At 37.5% G+C, this 21,643-nt stretch overlaps 1 protein-coding gene across 1 annotated transcript in view; it reads right to left on the reverse strand.

Annotated features, from left to right (window-relative positions):
• GPC6 (glypican 6) overlaps window positions 1-21,643 on the reverse strand; it is a 726,811-nt gene that overhangs the window by 492,054 nt on the left and 213,114 nt on the right. Inside the window, exon 2 of the mRNA XM_064712773.1 lies at window positions 12,816-12,974. Within this exon, the coding sequence (XP_064568843.1) occupies window positions 12,816-12,974 (159 nt within the window). The remainder of the gene's footprint in view (window positions 1-12,815; window positions 12,975-21,643) is intronic.

Below are 21,643 nucleotides of genomic sequence, written 5' to 3' on the forward strand. Positions count from 1 at the left end.
GATCACTAGTTTTCCCCTTTATCTGTGCAGCCTTTCGCCATCAGAAAATTATCTTACCACCTGTAGGTCTAGTAATGATGCAACAATTAAAATGAAAGATCAATATTTATCTCCTTATGTAAAATTAAAAGCACTGCACAAACTCACAAGCAATATTATCACCTGACTGAGAACTGCAAATCCCCTGTCCAGGGATACCTCGTTTTGCACAACTACACCTCTGCACTAGGGATGCACTACAGATCATCCCTGTAAATGGTCACTGGTTCTGTCCTTTCCCCCTCTAATGTTGTATATGTTTTTATTCCAGAGATTACCTAAAAGCCTCTCACATCACTGCTGTTCCAAAATTAAATATGGATTATAGCTTTCCTGGCTATTCTTAAAATAGCAAAAAATAAATAAATACAATACAGAGTATCAATAAGGGCATTGTCAATCTGCATATTAACACAGTTTCTATTTAGGGAATTTGCAAAAAGCATCATTAGAGATGCAAATTAAGGAGATTAAGACATTCAGAAATTTTAGTCAAACCAGGGAAGTGCTATTGTCTTTATGCTGTGCTAAGATTGTTTCCTTTCAAGCTGTGCATTTGAAGGCCTAATTACAGATACTTGCATTCTGCAGTCTCTTCCGAGCTGAAGAGGAAAAGCAGGTGCCAGGAGGGGGGCAGATTTATGTCCTAGATAATATTCCATAACAACCACAACTCCTGCTGGTAAACAATCCTCAGGCAACAGCCGCCTACTCCTGCTCATACCTTTACACAATTCACCAGATCCTGACAATTTAAACAAATAAATCCCCAGGCTGCAAGAGCAGTAAAGACCTGTGAATTGCTCAGTGAGAGACCTTTGCTGAAATGGCCTTTGGGTTTCAACATTTACCCATCCTTTCATGCGACTAAGGCCACCATAAAAGTATAGTCAGGTCTCGTCTGTCCTTTTCTCACCTCTGAACTTCCCTTCCTCTTCTGCATTGTTCTTCTTCCATGCAGCAGATGAACAAAACCATTTCCTCCTAGGCACAGCACTGCAACAGTGATAAAGTTTCAGCAAGCAACTTACTGATGCGTAAGTAGAAAACCAGATCACGCTTGAGAAATGCATCTCTCAGCAACACAGCTACATAAATCACAAGCACAGCCCAGGTGAAGGTGAGGATAAGGACTTTCATTTCAAAGGGCTTTTTTTTGTAAATGGTGGGCACAACATTGCTTTGGCTTGTTGCATTTTATTTCAAGCATTAGCTGAAAATGCAGTTGATCCCCATGCAAAGTCCTGGCATTAAGCCTGCGTATACTTAGGCCCAGCACAGGCTTATCCTTGGGCTAAGAACAGAACAAGGATTTCTCTAGTTTTATGTAGCTGTGGATTTCCATGCATGTGAAAGAAAGCAGTTCAAAAAGCGAGTCACATTAAGGAAGAGAATGTAGGAATATAAGATGCCAGAAAATCCAAATAAATCACTGTGCTTTTAGTGTTCCTTTGAACAGTTGAGCACGATATTATCCTGGCATGTATAGTACTTTCTCTCTGGCTCTGTGGTTAGAACTGGTTATTATAACTTTGAACAAAAAGTAATATTTCTTCATTTTCAAAGAATTACGTAAAATTAAAGAAAAAGAAAATTCAGGTACACTCAGATTCCTGAGACCAGTAATACCTTCCTTCCAGCTACAAGGAGAATTGCTGATGAGCCATTTGGAAACTTCTTTCTACATCTCTTTTATTTTCTAAAATTTCTTGTTCTCATCATATTTTGTTTTGGCATAAAAAGAAGTTGCTGTACAAGGATATGCAGACAGGTCCTGATCCAGTGATCCCATCTGTGTGGAGATTACATGACACTGAAACTGATTAAAATATTAAAGATATGCCCATATTTACCCAAGAAGTGTGATGCTACTAATTTGGGTGTAGAAAAGTCTGTTGTAGGGTAATTTCTAATTTAAGCTGTATAAATTCTTAATTTAAATTTCTTTAATGTTCACTTCATATTTAACTTCTCATTGATATACAATTAGACTAGAATGGTTCAGCCTCTATGCCTTTATTTAGACTTAAAATTCAATGTGTGAATAAATAAATCACAACTTTCAGAAGCTGAATACCAATATGCTTACAAGCACACAGTGGCCTTTTAAAATGCTGTATCGTGTATTCTTTGGTATGAAAAGTGGAAGCTGAATTCCAAATATTGACTACATGTAGGAAAAGGATGTCTCTGGGCATTGAAGTAAAAAGCAGAGTAATTTCAAAGCTGTAGCTCACTAAGCAGCAGATCCCACCTAGCTGGGTTTGGGTAGAACCCAAAAATGATCCTGAGATATCTGAGGCTCTGCATCTTCAGCTCATGGCCTGTACTGAAACTTCCTTATGCATTCTAGAAGGTGGGACAAGATTCCCCCTGCAAGTTATTTAATGAGATATTAAATTAATTTATTATTTACTTGTAGGAAAGTTATGGAGATGCATACAACGGTAGACACTGAAAAAAGCACTGCTTTCTTGGAAGTGTTTCAGATTTGCTTGTAAAGCTGACCAAGTGTTAACATCAGAAACTTGTAAATATTAAAAAATGCAGTGCTGATGTTCTTCCACAAACTCACAGAACTTCACTGTACCACAAAATATACTATTGGAAAAGATTTGATAATAATTTTTTCTTCATTTTTAATTGCAACATATTAGGTTTTTCAGCTGAAAATAACCTTTAGCATACATTTGAAATCTTTCCAAATACCTGATTTTACTGAAATTCTGAAGTAAATCTGTATAGTATTTTGTGGACATGAAATACATATTTCAGCTCCAAATGTTGCTTCTTGCTTTGTGGTGCTTGAAACACGGTGTTTTCTCCAAAAATTATTTCCAGACTTTGAAAATTAAACAATCCAGATTGTCTATATTTGCTTAGTCTTAGTAGCTACAGTAGATTTCCTAGTCTGCATACATTCACATGCATTCATTTCTTGTTATGCTTTGAAAGTTTGCTGTCTTTTTCCCCTTAAGAGATTTTACATGCTCCAAAACCTAGTTCACATTACACAGAAATCACCTTGTCCTCCACCTACCAAACTTTGGTTCAACTTTTACACAACAAGCTTGTATAAATTGATGCCTTCCTTAAGCCGCATATCCCTGTGAAACTGCTTCAATGTCAGAAAAAGGAAAAAGGAGATAACAGCAGAATTGATTTCCTCAGCACAGTTTTAGCACCTGTGCAAACCAGTTGCTCTTATCAGGGTAAAAATTAATTCACATACTTTGTGCCCACTCACTGATGTTAGCATTCAACAAGTACCTGCTGCTGCCTTTTCCTGGACATGATCTTGATGAGATTTCATTGACTGAAGGAGTCCTACATTTCTGGAATGAGTTGTTTTCCCCTCCTTCCTGCTTTACATATGTCTAATGTTTTCCACTATGAGTATAGCTCTTCAAGAGCAAGGACAGCCTTTTAGCTGTGAGTTGATGGATTTCCTAACTCGGGAATGCTGAATGGCTTCTAGATGCTCCCATAATAACACAAAAGAAGTATCAATTTACAGTAAATGATTTCACCTAGGAATGTTAAATTAAGAACCTGCCATATGTTAAAGAAGATATACGTCAGGCCTTAAGGTTTGGTTTTCTTTTTATTAATAGTCGTGGTGGAGATTCAGAGCAGACTTCAAGCAGCAGTGGTGTCCACCATCTGTCTCTCCACCAGTGCGAAGACTCTTCCACAGAAGCTGCATTGTTACCCCTCTCAGACTGTTCCTGTAAGCCACATACTGTCCTTTACATGATCACAGCTTAACAGATAGCTCATGACAGTATTTTTGGTCCTCTCTCTCTGTCCCCCTCCCCACCAGCCTGTGCCAGTTCATCTCCTGCTCTATGCTTTGCCCTTCCAATGTCTGCTGGTAATGACAGGTAACTGACCTGCGCACTGCTGAAACACTTGACATTTTAGTGCTGTGTCATTCTGAATGCATAAAGCACACAGGATACAACTAGAAAAAATTAAAGGCTTTATTTCTGATAAAGCTTAAAAACCAATATATATGTATCCCAGAGTAAACATGTGATGCATAGACAATAAACACATCAAGCAAAAGCATTTCAGCATAACTTTGAAAAGTTGGGAAAGTTGAAAATGAAGATTCCTGTTTATGTAAAAATCTTAAGAAGTGAACGAGTGGGATTTATATCAGAAATATTCAGAAAAATATTCTTTATGAAGACTAATTCTCCATGGTGTAGAATCAGTGAAATTTAGAGTTTGAAGGTATTTAGGAAAACTGGAATATTTCAATAACATAGGTGCCATGCATTGTTTTAAATTCAAAGTCTTCAGAAACAAATCCTGAACATTCATGCACAGTAAAAGAAGCAAGAAACACTGCAGTATGGATAATCTAATGGGATTTGTGCCTTTGTGATCTGCATTTATTTTACCTGTGGTAGCCTGGCCAGCAGAAACGACACTCCTTACAGTGATGTCACATTTAACAGCAGCTCAGTGGTGCCAATGGCGTGGCACTAACCAGCTTTGTGACTATGGCGTGGCACTAACCAGCTTTGTCAGCCCTCAGCAGCACCCAGCAGGGCTGTCCATGCAGAGAACAAAGGCTACTACTTTCCAGCAGCACCCTCACAGACAAGATGACACTCTGGGAGTCTAGGCAGCAAATGTTTATTTTTACCTCTCAGCCATTGGTATAGAATGAGAGTTAATGAAAAGCAAGCAAGGAAGACCTAAGAAGCAATACCTCTTTGCCACATCTTCCCTGTCTCCTTCCTGAATTCTGGTAGCTCTGATTTATATACGAAATTTTCATAGTTGCCACTAAGTACAGCAGAAGTGGACATTCATATGCCTGCTTTTGTTATCTCTAGAAGTATTCCTATGGCATGCAGGCATTTAGGCATATAGCTCACTTCTGTCCCTATCCCACTGCTGAAAGTGACTGTCCTCCCAGAAAAAGTGGCAGTCCTCACAGATACTGCCCCCCAGAAAAAGATCACTTCCATCTTTTTCTTGTAAAACATAAAATAAAGGTAAAAGGTAATAAAAGGAAACACTTTAAAATAAACTCTAGAAAGTATTTTAGGTAAGCAGAAAACCAGAGACAGAGTCATTAAATAATTTTTCAGTATTACAGGAACCTTTTCATGTTACACTAAGTTTCCTTTTAATTTCCCAGTTGTTTGGATGCACAGGCAAAAGAATTAGGAAAAGAAGGTCAGCAAAAAGATAACAATGCCTGTTTACAGCAGCCATGAGATTAATCTAAAAAAATAGTATTTCTGCATTTAATGAGGGTTGAGGACAACAAATGAGAAATTACAAGGCTACAATTCCTATTATCCAAAGTGCTGACAATATGTATGTATAGCATTTTTTCATAGCTTGGGTTTTATGAACAGTGGCTATTTTTGATTCTCACAGCATGGTTTTGTCCTTGCTGTGTGTCAGGTAAACAGCTACCATCAGAGTAAGAATCACACAGGGGTAAGAGAGTCTCTGTTGGACAATTGCAAGAAGACATCAGTATTATGGACTTGAGGCTGAGTCCACTATTAATTCTATTCTTGTCCACATGCATCTGAAGCATCTTTAATCACAGGGGGTTTAGTATTTGTAAATCAGTAATTTTACTTATGGGTTGATATTTTAAAGGATTGGACACTTAGAGAACAACTTTCATCATAAAATATTAAAAACAATACACTGTTCAGAGCTTTGCTGAAGATTAAATGCCATTTGAATTCAACAGGATAGTATTTTTTTTCAACCAGCATAAGATAATGACTGACCTCAATAGTGCCTACCTGTCTCAGTATTTTAAATGTTTTTTTCCCTACAGAATACAAAACAAAAACAAAAACAAAACAAAACAAAAAGAGAGGATGGCTTCTGCAAAAGACAGAAGAGAGCCTCAGAAGTATTTCAGAAGTTTCACTCCTTTATTCTGTTCCTTGGGGTGGAATTTATCTGAACAACTGTATAAGTAAGTTCAAAGTATAGGCATCTATGTCATAACTAAATGCCCTTTCTAATCCATATAGAGAAATATGTACTCCAGGGAAAGATTTTTCCAGACCTATTTGAAGTGTAGACTTTACACTAATGTGACTTGCACCCCTCATTCCCTGTTGACTACTGAGGGAACCTACAGGAACAATTTATATCATGGATATCTAACCATCAGCAAGGCAAATTCTGCTCTCTGTTGCATGGCAAAAACACCATATATCTGCCCTCCAAACCCAAAAGACTGTTTGGATTTGGCTACACCTGCACAGCATGTTTTCTAACAAGATCTATTTGAGATTGGGTGAAACACACCCACTCCAGCTCTGGGTATAGCTTGTTCTCTCTTTGCAGGTTCATAAATTTGAGGCAGCTGATTAGAATAGTACTGTTCCTCTGACCAGCTGCATTTAGAAAATGAAACTCAGGAAGACCAGAGCCCATCCAAATGCTCAAAGTGCATTTCCAACTGCAGGGAAGACACACAATAGCAGAATGTTGCCTTTCAGCACTGGACTTGGCCAGGAGACAGGAATTAGCATCCCTGACGGGAAACTGCTCTTATAACTAGGCAAATCATTCTTATCCAAGTTTTATAGGCTTTCCACTTCTCCTCTTTTGGTTAACTAAAAGAATGAAAAAATTGCTTCAATGTAGTTCACAAATTTTGACATAATATGTGAAATTGATAAACAGTAATCTCAGGGCGAATTTTACAGGATTAGAGACTAAAATTGTTTGCAGGCAATAGAGTTTTCTCTTAGGCTATTATCAGCTCTGATAGGATTTTAATCAGGTGTAGAATATTTTATTTTCAAATTTGTGTTTCCTGTCAAATTTAAGGTATGGCATCTCTTATTAAGAATCTCTTTGCTGCTTAGAAACTTGTACCAGATGTCCAATGAAGACTTGCAAGCCATTACATGCTACAAGTCAACAGATGTTGCATTTCTTTAAGCTTTCTATTTGCTCTAAGGTATGTATTTTGGCAAACACAGAAGTTAGGCAATGTGTTAAACCGCTAGATGAATTATATGTAAACTGTAGCCCTGCTAGCACTGTTAAAGCCAAGTAGTTGTGGATTTTAAAAATCCACCTGTCCTGCAGTGGATTTTGCATTTGAAACATGCTGCAAAGCAACATTGAAATATTGTAAAAGAAACCAAGTAAAACCAACCAACCAACAAACAAACCACAACCATCTTGCCCAGAAGGAAGCCCTAAAATATCTGGTAATCCAGCTTTGGTATGGTGTAGCCTACATGCTGCCTTGGGCATGGCAGCACTAGAATAATGCAAGCATTTATTTATTTGACTTTCCCACACCCCAGAGAAGCCTCCTGGCTCCCAAACAGGTCTGTTGAAAAGGCAGTCCTTCATGACTTCCTGCTTCCAGAAACCAAACAACCAAGCCAAAAATCTTCATGCGGAAACACTGCCCTTTCGCTTTGGATGCATGGAAAGCAGAGTATTAAAAAATATCCCGCTGGAATCCCATCCTTTATCTGCTGACCACAACAGCACCAGTGTACAAGTGTCCTTCTGTGTTGCTGTATTCCCCCTCCTCAGCAGAAATCCACAGAGGTGAGTGATCCTGTAGGCATGAGCTATAGCTCAAGGTAGGCTGGCAGGCTGGGCAGCAAGAGTAGGAGGAGGAGAGAGCAAAGGGCAGGAGACTTACACTGGCCATGAAACTGAACTTCAGTGTATTCTAACTTCAAGAACCTCCCCTATTTCACTTTTCACTTTTTTTTTTTTTTGGCCAAGTTTAATTAGAGCCAGTTATACCTGGTTATAATAGTTAATCTCTTTGAAAAGTTGTAACATTGTTGGAAACCGACTTCAAAAAACATACTTTTTTCAGCTCTAGTATCAAGGAAGGATTCAAACCTGCTATTTTTCTCCAAGTTCTTTCATAAGGTGTGCAAGAAAAGGGAATACAGAGTGTCTGGGATGTTACCTATTCTTTTAGGTATTATTATGGGAGATCATCTGTGAAACTTTCTTTGCTGCCCTGTAATTTACACCACTACTGCTGGTAATGACTGTAAGATATATATGAGCAGCACTAATGGGTATGGATCACTGTTCTCCTAGACTGCAAATAAAAGGAGCACGGGGAATTATGACACTGTATGATAGATCAATGCAGCTGCAGATTGGTCCTCAGGCTATTCAGGTTATTTTCCTTAAAAGGCATCACGCCTCACACATTCTGCTGAAGGCTATCCATATCCATTCAAGTCCATGACAGCTATTCTTAGACATTCCTTCATTTTTAACACCACTGCTAAGACTGCTAGTGTAATTTTTAATGAGAACGAGGAGACAGTGTGTCTTTTATCAGGTTCTGATCTACTTAGCTGAAATTAAAACTCTTTGTTATATTTTTCCCTATGCTTATTCAAAGGATTAGTGAGAAAATGTCACAGAACCGCTACTTGTGTCCTCATTAACATTCATGACAAAACCTTCCGGCCGGGCTGGTTTCAATTGCTGATGGAGCAATAGTTAAAAGAAATTGGCTTGTGTGTGAAACAGCTGCTCAGCAATGTCACTATGCAAGGGAATTGGTGATAATAAGATGATACTATTACAGCTACACTGGGAGCATAATATATTTTAAGCTGCTTTGAGGTATACAGTGGAGGTCCAAGAAGTGGAGCATGATTACTTGTCTGCTGTTAGGAATAGGAAACAGCTGATCATTAAGTGTCTGCTCATATGGTTTAGTCTTACACAAAGCCTTGAGGTAAGAGAAAAAATCATATGTGCTAGGATTCTTCACTTCCTGTGTGTTTCCTATCTGCTGGAAAGGCTTTTTGTTTCTCCTCCTAGTGTTTGGAAGGGTATGTGTGTCCCATTGCTGAAACACTCTCTGCCAGGACCATCGAGCACTTGTTGTTTCATAAGAACTTTTCTTATTTCAAGGTTTTATGTATTTGGCAAGATTCTTAGGAGAAGATTCTGTGGATCCTCACACATCTATTAGTGAAATCCCAGATACTGATTTTGCTTGAAATGACTATCCAGTATGTCAATGCAATGACAAATATGCAGATGATAACACTACAAATGTAAACATCTGCACATAAGGCTCAGCCAAGCAACAACTGGCAGCTGGCATTATGGTGTGTAGTGACTTATGCTAATGCACACCACTTGTCTAGAATATGGAAACTGAAGGAAGAATTATATTGTCAGATCTTTGATTCTGAGACATCTTTGAACTTCATATACTATGAGGAATAAATGAGTCTAGAAGAATGGAGCAGTCAAAAGTCCCAATACAGTGACAGCTCTTTAGAAATGTGGAGTACAAATGAATAAGAAATGAAAGATTATAAAGGGCTTAAGGATGCAAGAACTGTTATGCACTTAAAAGAAAGGTATAATTTTTCTGATCATAGATGGTTCCAAATAGTTTAGTAATTTCTAAAGTTCTCTGTTACAAATTTAATCTTTAGCTGCCACTGCTTTTAACTATTACAGACATTTATTTCTTGTATAGATTTGGAAGTACCACACTTCAGGTGAAAGAAAATATAAAACTGACAGAGAAATTATATAGGTAGCCAGCAGGCTGAAGGAAGGGAATCTTCATCCCAGCTAAGCACTGATAAGGCCACACATGGAGAGTTACATCCAGGTCTGCACTCCCCAGTACAAGAGAGATATGGACACAGTAGTGCAATCAAGGGGCAGTAAGATGAGGAGGGGACAGGACTACCTGATCTAAAAGCAGAGGCAGAGAGAGTTGGGACTCTTCAGCCCAGAGAGGAGAAGGCATAGGGGATCTCATTAATGTGCATAAATATCCAGTGGGGGGGACATATAGCCCAGTGACAGCAGTGGGTAAAAACTAAGAAAAACAAAACAAAAAACCAAAACAAATCAGGAGATTCCATGTAAACACAAGAAAACACTTTATTGTGAAGATGGTCAAACACTGGTACAAGTTTCTCGAAGATGCTATGCAGTCTCTATCCATGGAGATATTAAAAATGCAGCTGCACATGGTTCTGGGTGACCTGTGATAGCTGATCCTGCTTGGAGCAGGAGGGTTGACAAAGCCACCCCCATCCCATCTCAGCCATGCTCAGATTCTGTGATTCTGTGTAAAAATGTTTTTCTCATCAGAGGCTAAAGAGACAATGTTCAAGTTACCACAGATTGAATTTACTTTTAGATTAGATCATGAATTGGAACCTGAGAAAAAATCCTGAAAAGGAAAACAGATCTCCAATTGCCTCTCAAAATGGAAATCATAACATCATATCTATGCTAAGTTATCATATCTAAGCTCTATGGTTGTGGGGCAGAAAAATTAAGAAGATAAGGCTTATGAAGGTCAGGTGAAAATTCTAAAGAGCTCACATACCTCTGAAAAGTCTTATGTTGCAAAACTTAATATTACCCTAAGACATCTAGTACAGCATTAAAAAAAAAAAAACAGGAAAATCTACAAGATATTGCTTTGATGTCCTTTCAAGAGTTCTCAAAATTGTATGAATGTCTGAACAAAAAAAGAGCTTGGCAGCAACTACAGTTGAAATTAACTCCTCAAGGGACCAACACTGATATCTATCTCAGCATTACTTAGATATTCATATATTCTTTTAGTGCTTACATATGCTGCTCTTGACAAACACAGGTACTGCAGAAAACTTCCATAAAATCACCACAATTGGTGGTATCTGTTTTGCTATTTGTGGTGTACTAGCATTAAATGGCAGAATCGTGTACCAGAATTCCTTTGTACAATCACAGTGTCAAATTAAAAAACAACAAAAAAATGGGTTATGCTCGAACAGGTAAAACATGGACCTTAGCTATCTCTTTATACTGAAAAGCATCATAGCATTTTAAACGGCAAGAAATCTAGCTGATTTTGCATTGGAAGTCTATTAGATGAATACATTTTTCCATTAATGTCTTTGCCCTTCTGAAAAGAAGCAATTTTTCCATACAAGTGAACAAATTTTGAATAGCTTTAAAATAGCACTGAAATTCTGAAAGCATACACAAAGTTCAAATGCTCTCTGATAAGACATCACATTTCAAATTCCCTTTAAAACATCAATAATAAGATAGAAGAAACAACTTGGTCATTTATTCCAATTTTCTGTGGAGCAGATCCCAGAGGGGAGTATTTACACCCAATCAAGAACTTTAAGCCATACCTTACCATCAGTATTAAGGCACAGAACTTCAGATTACTGAAAAAGCTGTAATGTCTTTAAACTCGATGCAATACAGAAAGGCCTGAAGTTGACAAAGATTTAGCAAAGTGCTGTCTGAGCTCTGTGGTCAATGAGCCCAGCATTTTAAGTGTGCTGCATGGTCACTGAACACCAGTGATCACCCCAGTTTCCTTCAAGGAATAAAAAGCCCTGTGCATGCTCCAGATGGTTTGAAATGTCTGTTCTGCTTGCACACTCATCTTGCAATAATACACAAAAATTCTAGATTTATTTTTTTTTAAGATCCTTTGAAAACAACTAATTTTTTTTAAATCCACTACTTAAAAAAATTATGCTTTTACAATGAAAAGGGAAGTCATCATAATTCAGAGCAGTTCACAGTCATCCCCACTTTCCAAGGACATTCTCTAAATTACATTAGCATCTGATCTGCTAGAGATTTTCCTCCAGCTCATCTTCATATTACACTTTTTCCATTCCTTTTTTGTATAATTCATTTTTTCTTCTGTGTCACATTCAGAGAATCAATATTAGGAAAAAAATCTTTAATTGGATAATAATACAGAATTACCATAAGGAGTTAGAGACATCTTCACTTCTTTCTGAATGGGACCCGAGAGTTTTGAAGCAAGCTTCCAAGTTCAGAGATAACACTTCCACAATTCTCCTATATGTGTACATATGATCCATTACCTGAGGTCAGCCAGCTTTACTCACCTATTTGCAGGATTTCCACCTACATGCAGCTCTGCAATTCTCTTTTCAATGCTGATTTACACGTCTTAATGCCAGACTCTTTTTAACTTACACATATGCAGAAATGCTCAGGGTGACACTTTCAATACAAATACAGATTTCATATTTAGATAAAACCATGATTTGAAAACTTGGACACAACCATAAAAACAGCTTAATGTTCAGACAAACACTTAGCAAATTGTCACACCATAATCTTGATCTTGAAAAGATCTTATAAAGGCTGATCAAAAGGAAATAAAGCCCTCAAACTGTTCTTTTCTGTTCTTTCTAGGTAGAAAAGATGTGTTCAATCAACTGCTTAAGTGGTTTGTATGATAATCTCTCTCAAACACATCTCGAGGCCTCAGTGTTTGGAAGCCAGAAGCCCTCTTTGAGACTCTGTACATCACAAGAAAATCATGCAGGAAAAAAACAACAGCCTTAAGGCTAAAAAAGGCAGAGTACACAAATCCTGCTCCGCAATAACAAAAATCATGGGAGATCCACCGTTCATCCTGCAACAGTGAACATAATTACAAACCTAAATTTTGCATTTGAAACTAGGAGACAAAAATTATAAACCTCTCTATGCATATCTAATCTCTTTTTTCAACATTAGCCAAGCCTGCAGGCACTTAACAGTCTGATTCTTGATGTCATTGTAATTAAAGGCAATACTCACAAGGCTGATAAGCATACCAGCTGTATATTAACCCTTATCTTAGCAAAACTGAAAATTGCAAATGTGATGTCTAATTGTCAAGAATAGAGCATTGGAATTTATTATGGATATTATGGCTTTTAAACCCTATAACCTTGAAAATAAGTAAATTATATCCAGCCTACCATCAAACTTCTTGTGCCGGGATACGAAAGTCGTGCGTACAAAGTGACTCGTCTCCTCCACCAAGTTTTCAAACTCCAGTTTGCTCTGTTGGCTTAACTTGTCCTCCATTTCTGAGGTGCAGCATGTATATTCCTGAGGGCAGATTCTCAAATGTTCCCCTGGAATCACAATAAAAGAAGAATTTAGAAATATTTGAAAAACGATAGAAATGTGCCAGAATCAAAAAAAAAAAAAACCAAACAACAAGGGTTTTCAGTTTTGGTGGGCTGCCCAGGGAGCTCTTTAAGGCTTGACCTAAAGAGCTTGACAGAAAACATCTTGAATTTGTATCAACAACTTTGCTATAGCTGGGTATAACTCACAGGGGAGAGAAGACACACTTTGCAGAGTTGTTTTTATACTTCAAAAAGTAAAATAGCCTCACACCAGAAGTGTTCTCCTATGCTGAAGAAGCCTTCCACATTTACTGAAGCATACTTAAAAATTGGAAAAACAATTTCTTGTGTTCTGTTTGTATTCAAATCGCCTGGAGAAATATCTAGTGAGATGACCTATTACAAGCTGCTGGATCTGTCAAAAATTGCAAAACAAAAACTATGTTGTCAAAACCTGAAGAAAAGAAATTATACATTTTTGTAGACAGGTCCCACTTGCCCAAGTGCACCAAAACATTGTTCCCTTCTCCCCTTCCTTCCCCTCTTCTTAAGTGTATTTTAATGATTGTGTTTGGGTTTTCTTGGGCAGCATTTCTTGTCAGACTGAGCAAGTGCTCTGCTGAATAGGAGAAAGCAGTGAATAGTTTAATTAATGCTTATGTTATATGGAAATGCAATGTAAAAGGTAATGAAAGTCTCTTATTTAATTCAATAGATTTATCTCTTGAAGCACTCTGCCAGTTCTTCTGACAATATTGCTTTCTTCAGTACAATTTGCACATGGAAACCAATTCTTCAGCTCATGAAATTAAAATGGTCTGTTATTACATGAAATGTGAATTTCCAATTGACACTGTACTAAGGGTGTCAGAAACATTTAGCTTGGTTTGTACAGAGGCAGAAAATTCTACCATTTTCTCTTGAGAAATAAAGAGAATGATCTGCCTGTATGATTAAAGTTACTTGTAAGGCAATGAAAACATTTAGCTTTCTGTACACCGAATCCTGATTAAAAATCCCACTGCAAATCTCTTAAAGGTGCAAATAAAATGATATACAAAGCCCAAGGGTTAAATAAATACTGGGGACCTGATTCTCATTTCTATTGAGGCTCCTTTCTACCACTGCTGAGCCATAAAGAAGACTAAAATGCAATTTATACCTACTTTAAGGCTGCTTTTCACCATTCTTATTATGTAGTGAGGAGAACCAGGCCCTAAGTTTTATGCTTCCCAGGGGTATAATACATTTAGCTGCTGCATCATTCTGAAGACAGCATCAAAAAGAGGTTTGCACATGCTTAGAATAAACACTGTCTTGAGTTTGCCCTCACCTTATTCGAATTTATGTTTTGGTTCTCGAATGAAGTCTTTTAACTTGAAATTTAGTCATTTCTCAACCCTGACTCCTCACCCCATCTTAATTTGTTTTTTCTGCAAGAGTTTGTAATATATGAATTATAATGCCATGAGGTTTCTTTTAGCAGTCTCAAGACTTTTTAAAAGCTCACAGCTATACATCTTCAGAAAGGATCATTTTATTATTACCAGTTACTGTTTGGCAGTACTACCTACAAGTCCCCGTCATGTCCAAATGAACCATGATATAAAACTTTGTATAAAACTGGGAAAAAATTATATCCCATGACCATCAAAATATTGTAAGGATTGCTTTCCAAGTCTGCTACACCCTCCCACCACAAGAAATTAATTCCTCTCCATCCTCAAAGTCACACATCTAAGCCATAAACAACACATACAGGGACTGGTGAGCCAGCTGCTGTCAAACATAAAAGATAGTGGCAGACTAATGTTTGCCTTACCCTCTACATCTCTGTCACATTAAACTGCAACTATTCAACAGGTAAGGAAGGTGCCATAATAAGAAACAATAAAGGTTATTTCAGTAACAGTAATGTGAGTTTTTATTAGATGTCAGAAAGACAAGTAAAGTTGAAATATTGTATCATTAGAAGCAGTGCTGAGTGCTTGATTAAATAAAAAAATACCCCATCCATAATGTCTGCAACCCCCTTTCCTCAATAAATCCCGGTTTTTTTTTCCTTATTAAAAATACCCACTTTCCCAGTTCCAGTCAGAGTGGTAGTTTATGCTTTTTATTATGATAATATCCTCTGGTGCCATTGCAACCGAAAATTTTTATAAAATGCACTTTTCTTTCCTCTCTTCAACTGAAGTTCTTATTCTTTTTTGTCTGGCTCTGTTTGTTTCTCAGAATTGTCAGCCTACAAGCTGGCCTAATGGTAATCATCATGTGCTTAGTAAGTAATACCCATGAGTCTAAATCTTTTAAGATATTATATTAGGCTGAGTATTATGACAAAATAAATTCTCTTGAATGGTCATTTTTGGAGAAATAGTAATTTTTTCTTTCTCTGATTTATTTAGAGTCTTAGTTTTGCTTTGCTACAAAAATTATTTCTCACTTTGCCCACTACAAACTCATTCAGATTCCTAGTGCACTGTTTTCTTTTACATGTATTTGCATTAAGTTTCCTTCTTTTAGTTCACTGGTTATTCTTTCATTCATGAGGCTCTTGACTGTAGAAACTCACATTTATCAGCAACACAGCTCCTACCTTACCTCATTGACTTTTTCTCCCAACAAAATGTCTTCTTCTAAATCATCTATACTAGCCACCCACCCTCATAACAAAACTTTGCTGTCCAATAATGAACTTTTTTTCGAAACACATTTCTAATTCTATTCTCCCTGTTCATAGAATTGCATTACTGTAGAAATAAATATTAATGGAAATATTCTGCTACTTTTCATATTCTGTTTCAGGATTTTTGCTTCCTTCTCTTTCCTGCACTGGAGGATCAGGTCAGACTACAGATAAAGTAAAAGAAAAAGCATTTTTCATTGGTTCACAACAGCAGAGTCTTTGTATGCCTAAGATGTTCAAGCTAATTTTGTAAAAATAAAGCTTTTAGAAATTTTTGCTCATAAGCCCTGCAATGTTTATACGGGCCATGACTGTCTGCAGTTTCCAGAAGTTCATAACTTGGACAAAAGCTCATGTGCTTTTCTGGGAATTGCAAAGGGAAACTCTCTAACAAGGTAATTTCTGTATGCTTAATGTTTTTTTTTACTTTTTAAAAGTAAAATGTAAAAATGTAAAAGTAAAAATTATTCTTATTTTGTGCTTGTTCTTATCAAACCTCCAACTAATGTTAGAATTGCCAGGTTGTTAGTTCACTCCTTGTAAAAAAAAATTTAAAAAATGGGCATGCTTTTCTTAGCATTGAAGTAGGGGGTTTTTTTTGTTGGGTTTTTATGTTGTGTTTTGCTGGGAGGGGTTGTGTTTTTGGGTTTTTTTAGTTTGGTTGGTTTTTTGATTGGTTTTTCATTTTGTTGTTGCTGCTAGTTTGGATATTTTTAATTAAGAGGTGTGTGCTTTATTTTGGATTTTTTTTCTTCTTTTGTGACCTAAGAGGCTGTTTGGATTGAAAATAACTCTGCAGGCTAATTTGATTGTGCTTCCTCTGATTTTTTGAATTGGACCATTTACCATTTGCATTTTGTAAAACACTGTTCTATTACCACAGAAAGTGTTTAATCACTGATTTGTGTATTTACACACCTCAAGTATTTTGCAGGCTGAAAATGCGCTCATAACTGATGTACCAGTTCTTGCCTTGGGAAACTCCATATGGTCTAGGTTCTTATGCTAATTTTAGCAACAATTTTTGTGGCACAAGTGGCATTGGTTATAACTGCCTAGTTTTTCCTTGCTGCAAATGGTGTCTCCCCAAACAAGTTTGACACGACTGTAGTTACACTGCACCAGGCTGAACAGCTACTAACTCAGTATTTCCAGCCACCTACCACAATTCTTCTAACCACTGTTTCCAGCTGAAGATGCTGACCTACATATCTCTCCTTATGTGGCTTATGTTATATAAATCAAATCGATTGCCTACTACAAATTCAGCTACCAGTATTCAATTTCAGTTTTATTACAGCTGTAATCTCACACCTGCCTTCACATGATCCAAATTGGCAAGTTTTGCAGTTGAATTTGGCAATCCTGCTAGCAATGCTGCTTTGAAGTGTGATAAAGCAATTTATAAAGCACTTGTTTTATATTCAGATGTATTACTGTTTGGTGTCCTTAAAATGTGCTACAAAACTCAGAAGTCTTTAAAAAATCGCAACTTACAGCTCTCAAGCTGAATAAATGCTTTTACTGCGTATCAAAATGCCAGAACTGATCTGAGAGTGGTAACTACTTGCAGAAGATACAGTCTGAAGGATCAGTAAACCCTATGGAATATAACATTACCCTCAACAATTTAACTATCAGATTTCCTTAATACCTTGGTTATATTATTAGAAATGGAAGTATAATCACACAACATATTTATTATCAGGCAGAATTTTTTATGGGTCATGTTGCAAGTTTAGCAATTTTGGAAGCAATTCTTTCTCAGGCAGTCAAAATTTTATAGTTCTTATTCTAATCATAAATTTAAAGCCCTGACAGTGGTCTGTTCACAGAATGGTAGGGCTAACTGTATGATGGGGAGAATAGAAACAGAGTCACTACCCTGCTTTATAAATCCAGAAATGAATAAAAATTATTAAATAAAAGGGGTAAATTAAAGACGTGCTTTCAAACTTGATCAGTTTGTATGCATCAACAGAGTCTAAAAGAAGAAAAGGTAGCTCTACATTCTTCATCTTGCAGGTTACATTGATGTGATTTGGCTTTGTTATTAGCTGTGCTCTTTGAAACTTGAAATACTTGCTTCAGACCTGCTCATATTCAGCCACTTGTGGAGAAAGCAGTGGAATTTATTGACAATATGAGCTTTAACAAAGACAATATCAAGTAGTGCAGCTGGAACAGAATAGTCACAGAGCCCAGCACATGCTGACACCTGTGTGGCTGGGGAGCTGCCTTGCTGAAAAGGATGGGGGCTCCTAGGGGACACCCAGCCAACATGAGACAACAATACCCTGCTGCAGCAGATGTAAATCTGATACTGGGCTGCATCCCCAGGGGCATTGCTAGCAGAGGCAGAGACATGATCATCCCACTGTACTCAGTGCTTGTCGTGCTGCACCTGGAGCACCGCGCCCCATCCTGGTCCCCACAAGACAAGAAAGATGCAGACTGGAGAGGGTCCAAAAGAACATCAGGAAGATTATCAAAAGACTGGAGTGTAAGGAAAGACTGAAAGAGTCAGGTTTTTTTTTTTCCCTGGAGAAAGAGAAGGCTCAGGTGGGACCCAATCAAGGTATTACAGTACTTAAAGGGAAGGTACAAAGACGATGCAGCATTTTCCTTCACAAGAACCCACATGGAGAAGACAAAAGGCAAAAGATACAAACTGTACCAGGAGAAGTTTCATCTTGGCATAAGGAAGAAATTTCTTAAAGTGAGAACTGACTGTCTAGTCACTGGGACAACCTCCCCAGGGACATGGTGGATGCCTCATTGCTGGAGGTTTCCAAGATTTAATTGGACAGGGTGTGAGTTAACCCCATCGGGGCTCCCTTTCCCTCAGTACCTGAGACCAAATGATCTGACAGCATTCCTTTCAAAGTGGCTCTTCTGTGGTTCTGTGATTAGTTACTTCATATCTTCCTACCTCTCAAAATTATAAGGCACTGGAACAACTTGACTTTGTTTCTAAGTTAACATTTTCCACCCAATTTTCTGTATTTTTTATTATTGTAAAATATTATTTTAAAACGATGACAAATAGATTTAAAGGAAAAACCTCATTCAACTTTAACCCTTGTCCACTGTTTTGAGATTTGGGTCATTTTCAGTATGGGTGATGATGTTTCTGAATGCCTACTTTTTGAAGTTTTCAATTTAAGTTCTTTAGTGAAATCAAAAGCATAGTAAACTCTTAGTGATCACATTATAAATTTTACATTATTGAAAACTATACTTCTCCAATACACTTACACCATTCTGTCATCTGCTAAGAGGAAACAGTGCTGCAGAAGAATTTGACCAACAATCATCTTTAATTTGAAAAAAAAAAAAAACCCAAGCAGCACTATCAGGTTTTCTGCATTAACTTTTTTAGCAGTTAAAAATAAATTAGAAACATGAATTTCAGCATTTCAGGCAATATTCAAACAGCAAAAATTAAAATATCATTCTGTTGGACAAAACCCTGTTCTCTAACCAAAAAGTCCTAAGGCTCCTTCTGACTTTGTAATTATCTTCTCTGTGGGGTATAACAGCCCTGCAAGCAGCCTCTGTAAAACTACACCTGACATTCAAGTCACAGATTGAACTTTCCTACTCAAACTAAAAGGAAACAGATTATGTTTTAAATTAATTCCATTGTAATATTGGCCTGACAAGTGATGACAGGAGCAATATTTGCACAGAAAATGACAGCTGGAGGAAGGGAGGGAAACTTGTCTGTTACACACAGATCGTGCCATCAGACACAGCTCTCCTAATTTTAATCAAAGGGATATTGAACTTGAAAATCTTTTATGTCTGGTGGACTCCAATAAACCTGTACAACTACCCCAAGAATAAAACTGACTCATTTGTTTGCCTCGGAACTCAAACCATCTTTGCTCAGATTCCTTTTGTCCCTTGATTTCTTTGAGGTCAATTAAAAAATGAATGCCTTCCAAACAGACTGATAATTAGTTAACAGTCTCTTCATTACAGGTCCCACTGGGAACATTCATTTACAAGAAGCCCTGACCCTGTTGTCCTTGGGAAGATTTCAGTAATAAGTTACCGAAGCCGAGGCCAAGGCAAACTTGTTCAGACTAAGACTATACAGATGCTAAGGAAAGAACTGAAGTCCCTCGAGCATTCCCAACTAAACTACTAGAAGCAGTACCACCGCTCCAATGCTCAGGATCATTTTATTTTCCGAGCATACACAGTCAGACAAATTGTTTTTTGATAACACAGTTTGTGAGAGGAATCTCTAGTTACCTCTTGGAGAGTGTATTACTGGCTTTGTGCTCAGTGCCTTGTGGAAAGCAAACAGCAAGGCTGTGATTCAGCACCAACAGTTTCATCATCTCACTGAATACATGGCTGCAATTTTCTGATTTCAAAGCATGCTCCCACCTGGGAACAGCAGCCAACTCCCCCTCCCCCGAATTGATTTTTGCTGTTTATTATGTTCCCTACTATAACAGCAGAAATATCTTATGTAGCATTATAGTGAGAAGTAGAATGGAAGTGGCACATTTCTTTACCATGACCATAAAACACAATGCAAGGCAGGCTTTAAATTTAATCAGCCCTCAGAACAATTTAATGATTAAGATAGCAGGATGAGATTGTACACATTCATGTATTTATAAAGATTTTAATCAACATTCTTCATGTAAAACTGAAATCCAAAGATGTGACTGTAGCACATGGTGTATCAGAGACAGATTTACACCACTTAGGCCATATACCCTCTGAAATACTGTTGCAGTAGGAGACCATGCTGGATTAACTTCCTGGGAATGAGTATGCTGTACTGCCCAAACCAGTCCTTAAGATACCATTACTAACATACATACATCAAAGGTTAAAGCTGAATGGGATACAGTCATGCCATTTGATTGAATTGTCAAGTGTATTTTAAAGCTGTGCAGATCCCTTGCTAATCACTACATTGTCATGCATAAAATCCAAGTTTCTAAAATACTGAACTTAATGACAACTGTTTAAGAGTCATTAATCAAAGTGTGTTCCTGTTATTCTCTTATATTGATGCCTTCAATCATCCCAGTGAAACCTTTTTGTGCTACCATTAAGCAGATTAATCTACGGTTTTGTCTTCTGATTAATAATGACATGCTTTCCTGTAATGCCAGTCACAGAAACAGCTCAGGAAGACAAACATGATAATGTTGAGTTGGTCATAAGTTATAGGCTGTAATGGATACACCAGTGGTTAAGACTTTGGTGCCTCTGCCATAAAGTCTTTATTGAAATATTTTTCAGCCTAATCTCTTTCTTAGTTCCTTCAGGAAATAGACAGTACAAAAAGGGAGGCTACAATTTGTAAAGATCTGAGAGTCCTGTTATCATACTGACTCAAGGTCTACCCATGAAATTTAGGGCCAGAAATGCTGGCATTTGTCCTTTAATTTCTGTTTGGAGCCAACCACTGTGAAAAGCAAAATGCCTCTACCAGTTCCTAAGTATTAACCTTACTGTGACCAAAGTCGTAAGGCATGAAGCAAAACTTTCTCCAAGTTTGTGTATCTTTGACTTAATAAAGGAGGGGGGGAACATTTTTTTTTCCTTTTTTTGTTTTCCCCCAGAGAAGCATGCTAAGAATACATAAACAGGTATAATGGCCAGAGAAATCACTCAATACAAGAGAGACCAAATGCTGCAAAAAATAATGTCCTGTTAACCCCTTGCAGGAGTTCTGTGGTCTGTGAGCCAAACTTGGTGCAAGTTTGCTTGTCCCCAGCTTGGTTCTGCAGATCCAATCGCTGTTACAACGTGAGAGAGACCCTGCTAAAGCCAAATAATGTTCTGTAAGCAAAGCACAGACAGAATTGTGGGAGATTCACGAAGAAAACTACTGATATGGGAAGGTGTAAACCCCTACAGGAAAAACGTGACAAACTGGAGGGCGGCAATGAAGAAACAAGGAAAATCAGCTAATTCCTGACCTAAATGATGACTGCATGAACACCTG

Source organism: Zonotrichia leucophrys, chromosome 1 (assembly GCF_028769735.1).
Source record: "Zonotrichia leucophrys gambelii isolate GWCS_2022_RI chromosome 1, RI_Zleu_2.0, whole genome shotgun sequence".
Lineage (NCBI taxonomy): Eukaryota > Metazoa > Chordata > Aves > Passeriformes > Passerellidae > Zonotrichia > Zonotrichia leucophrys.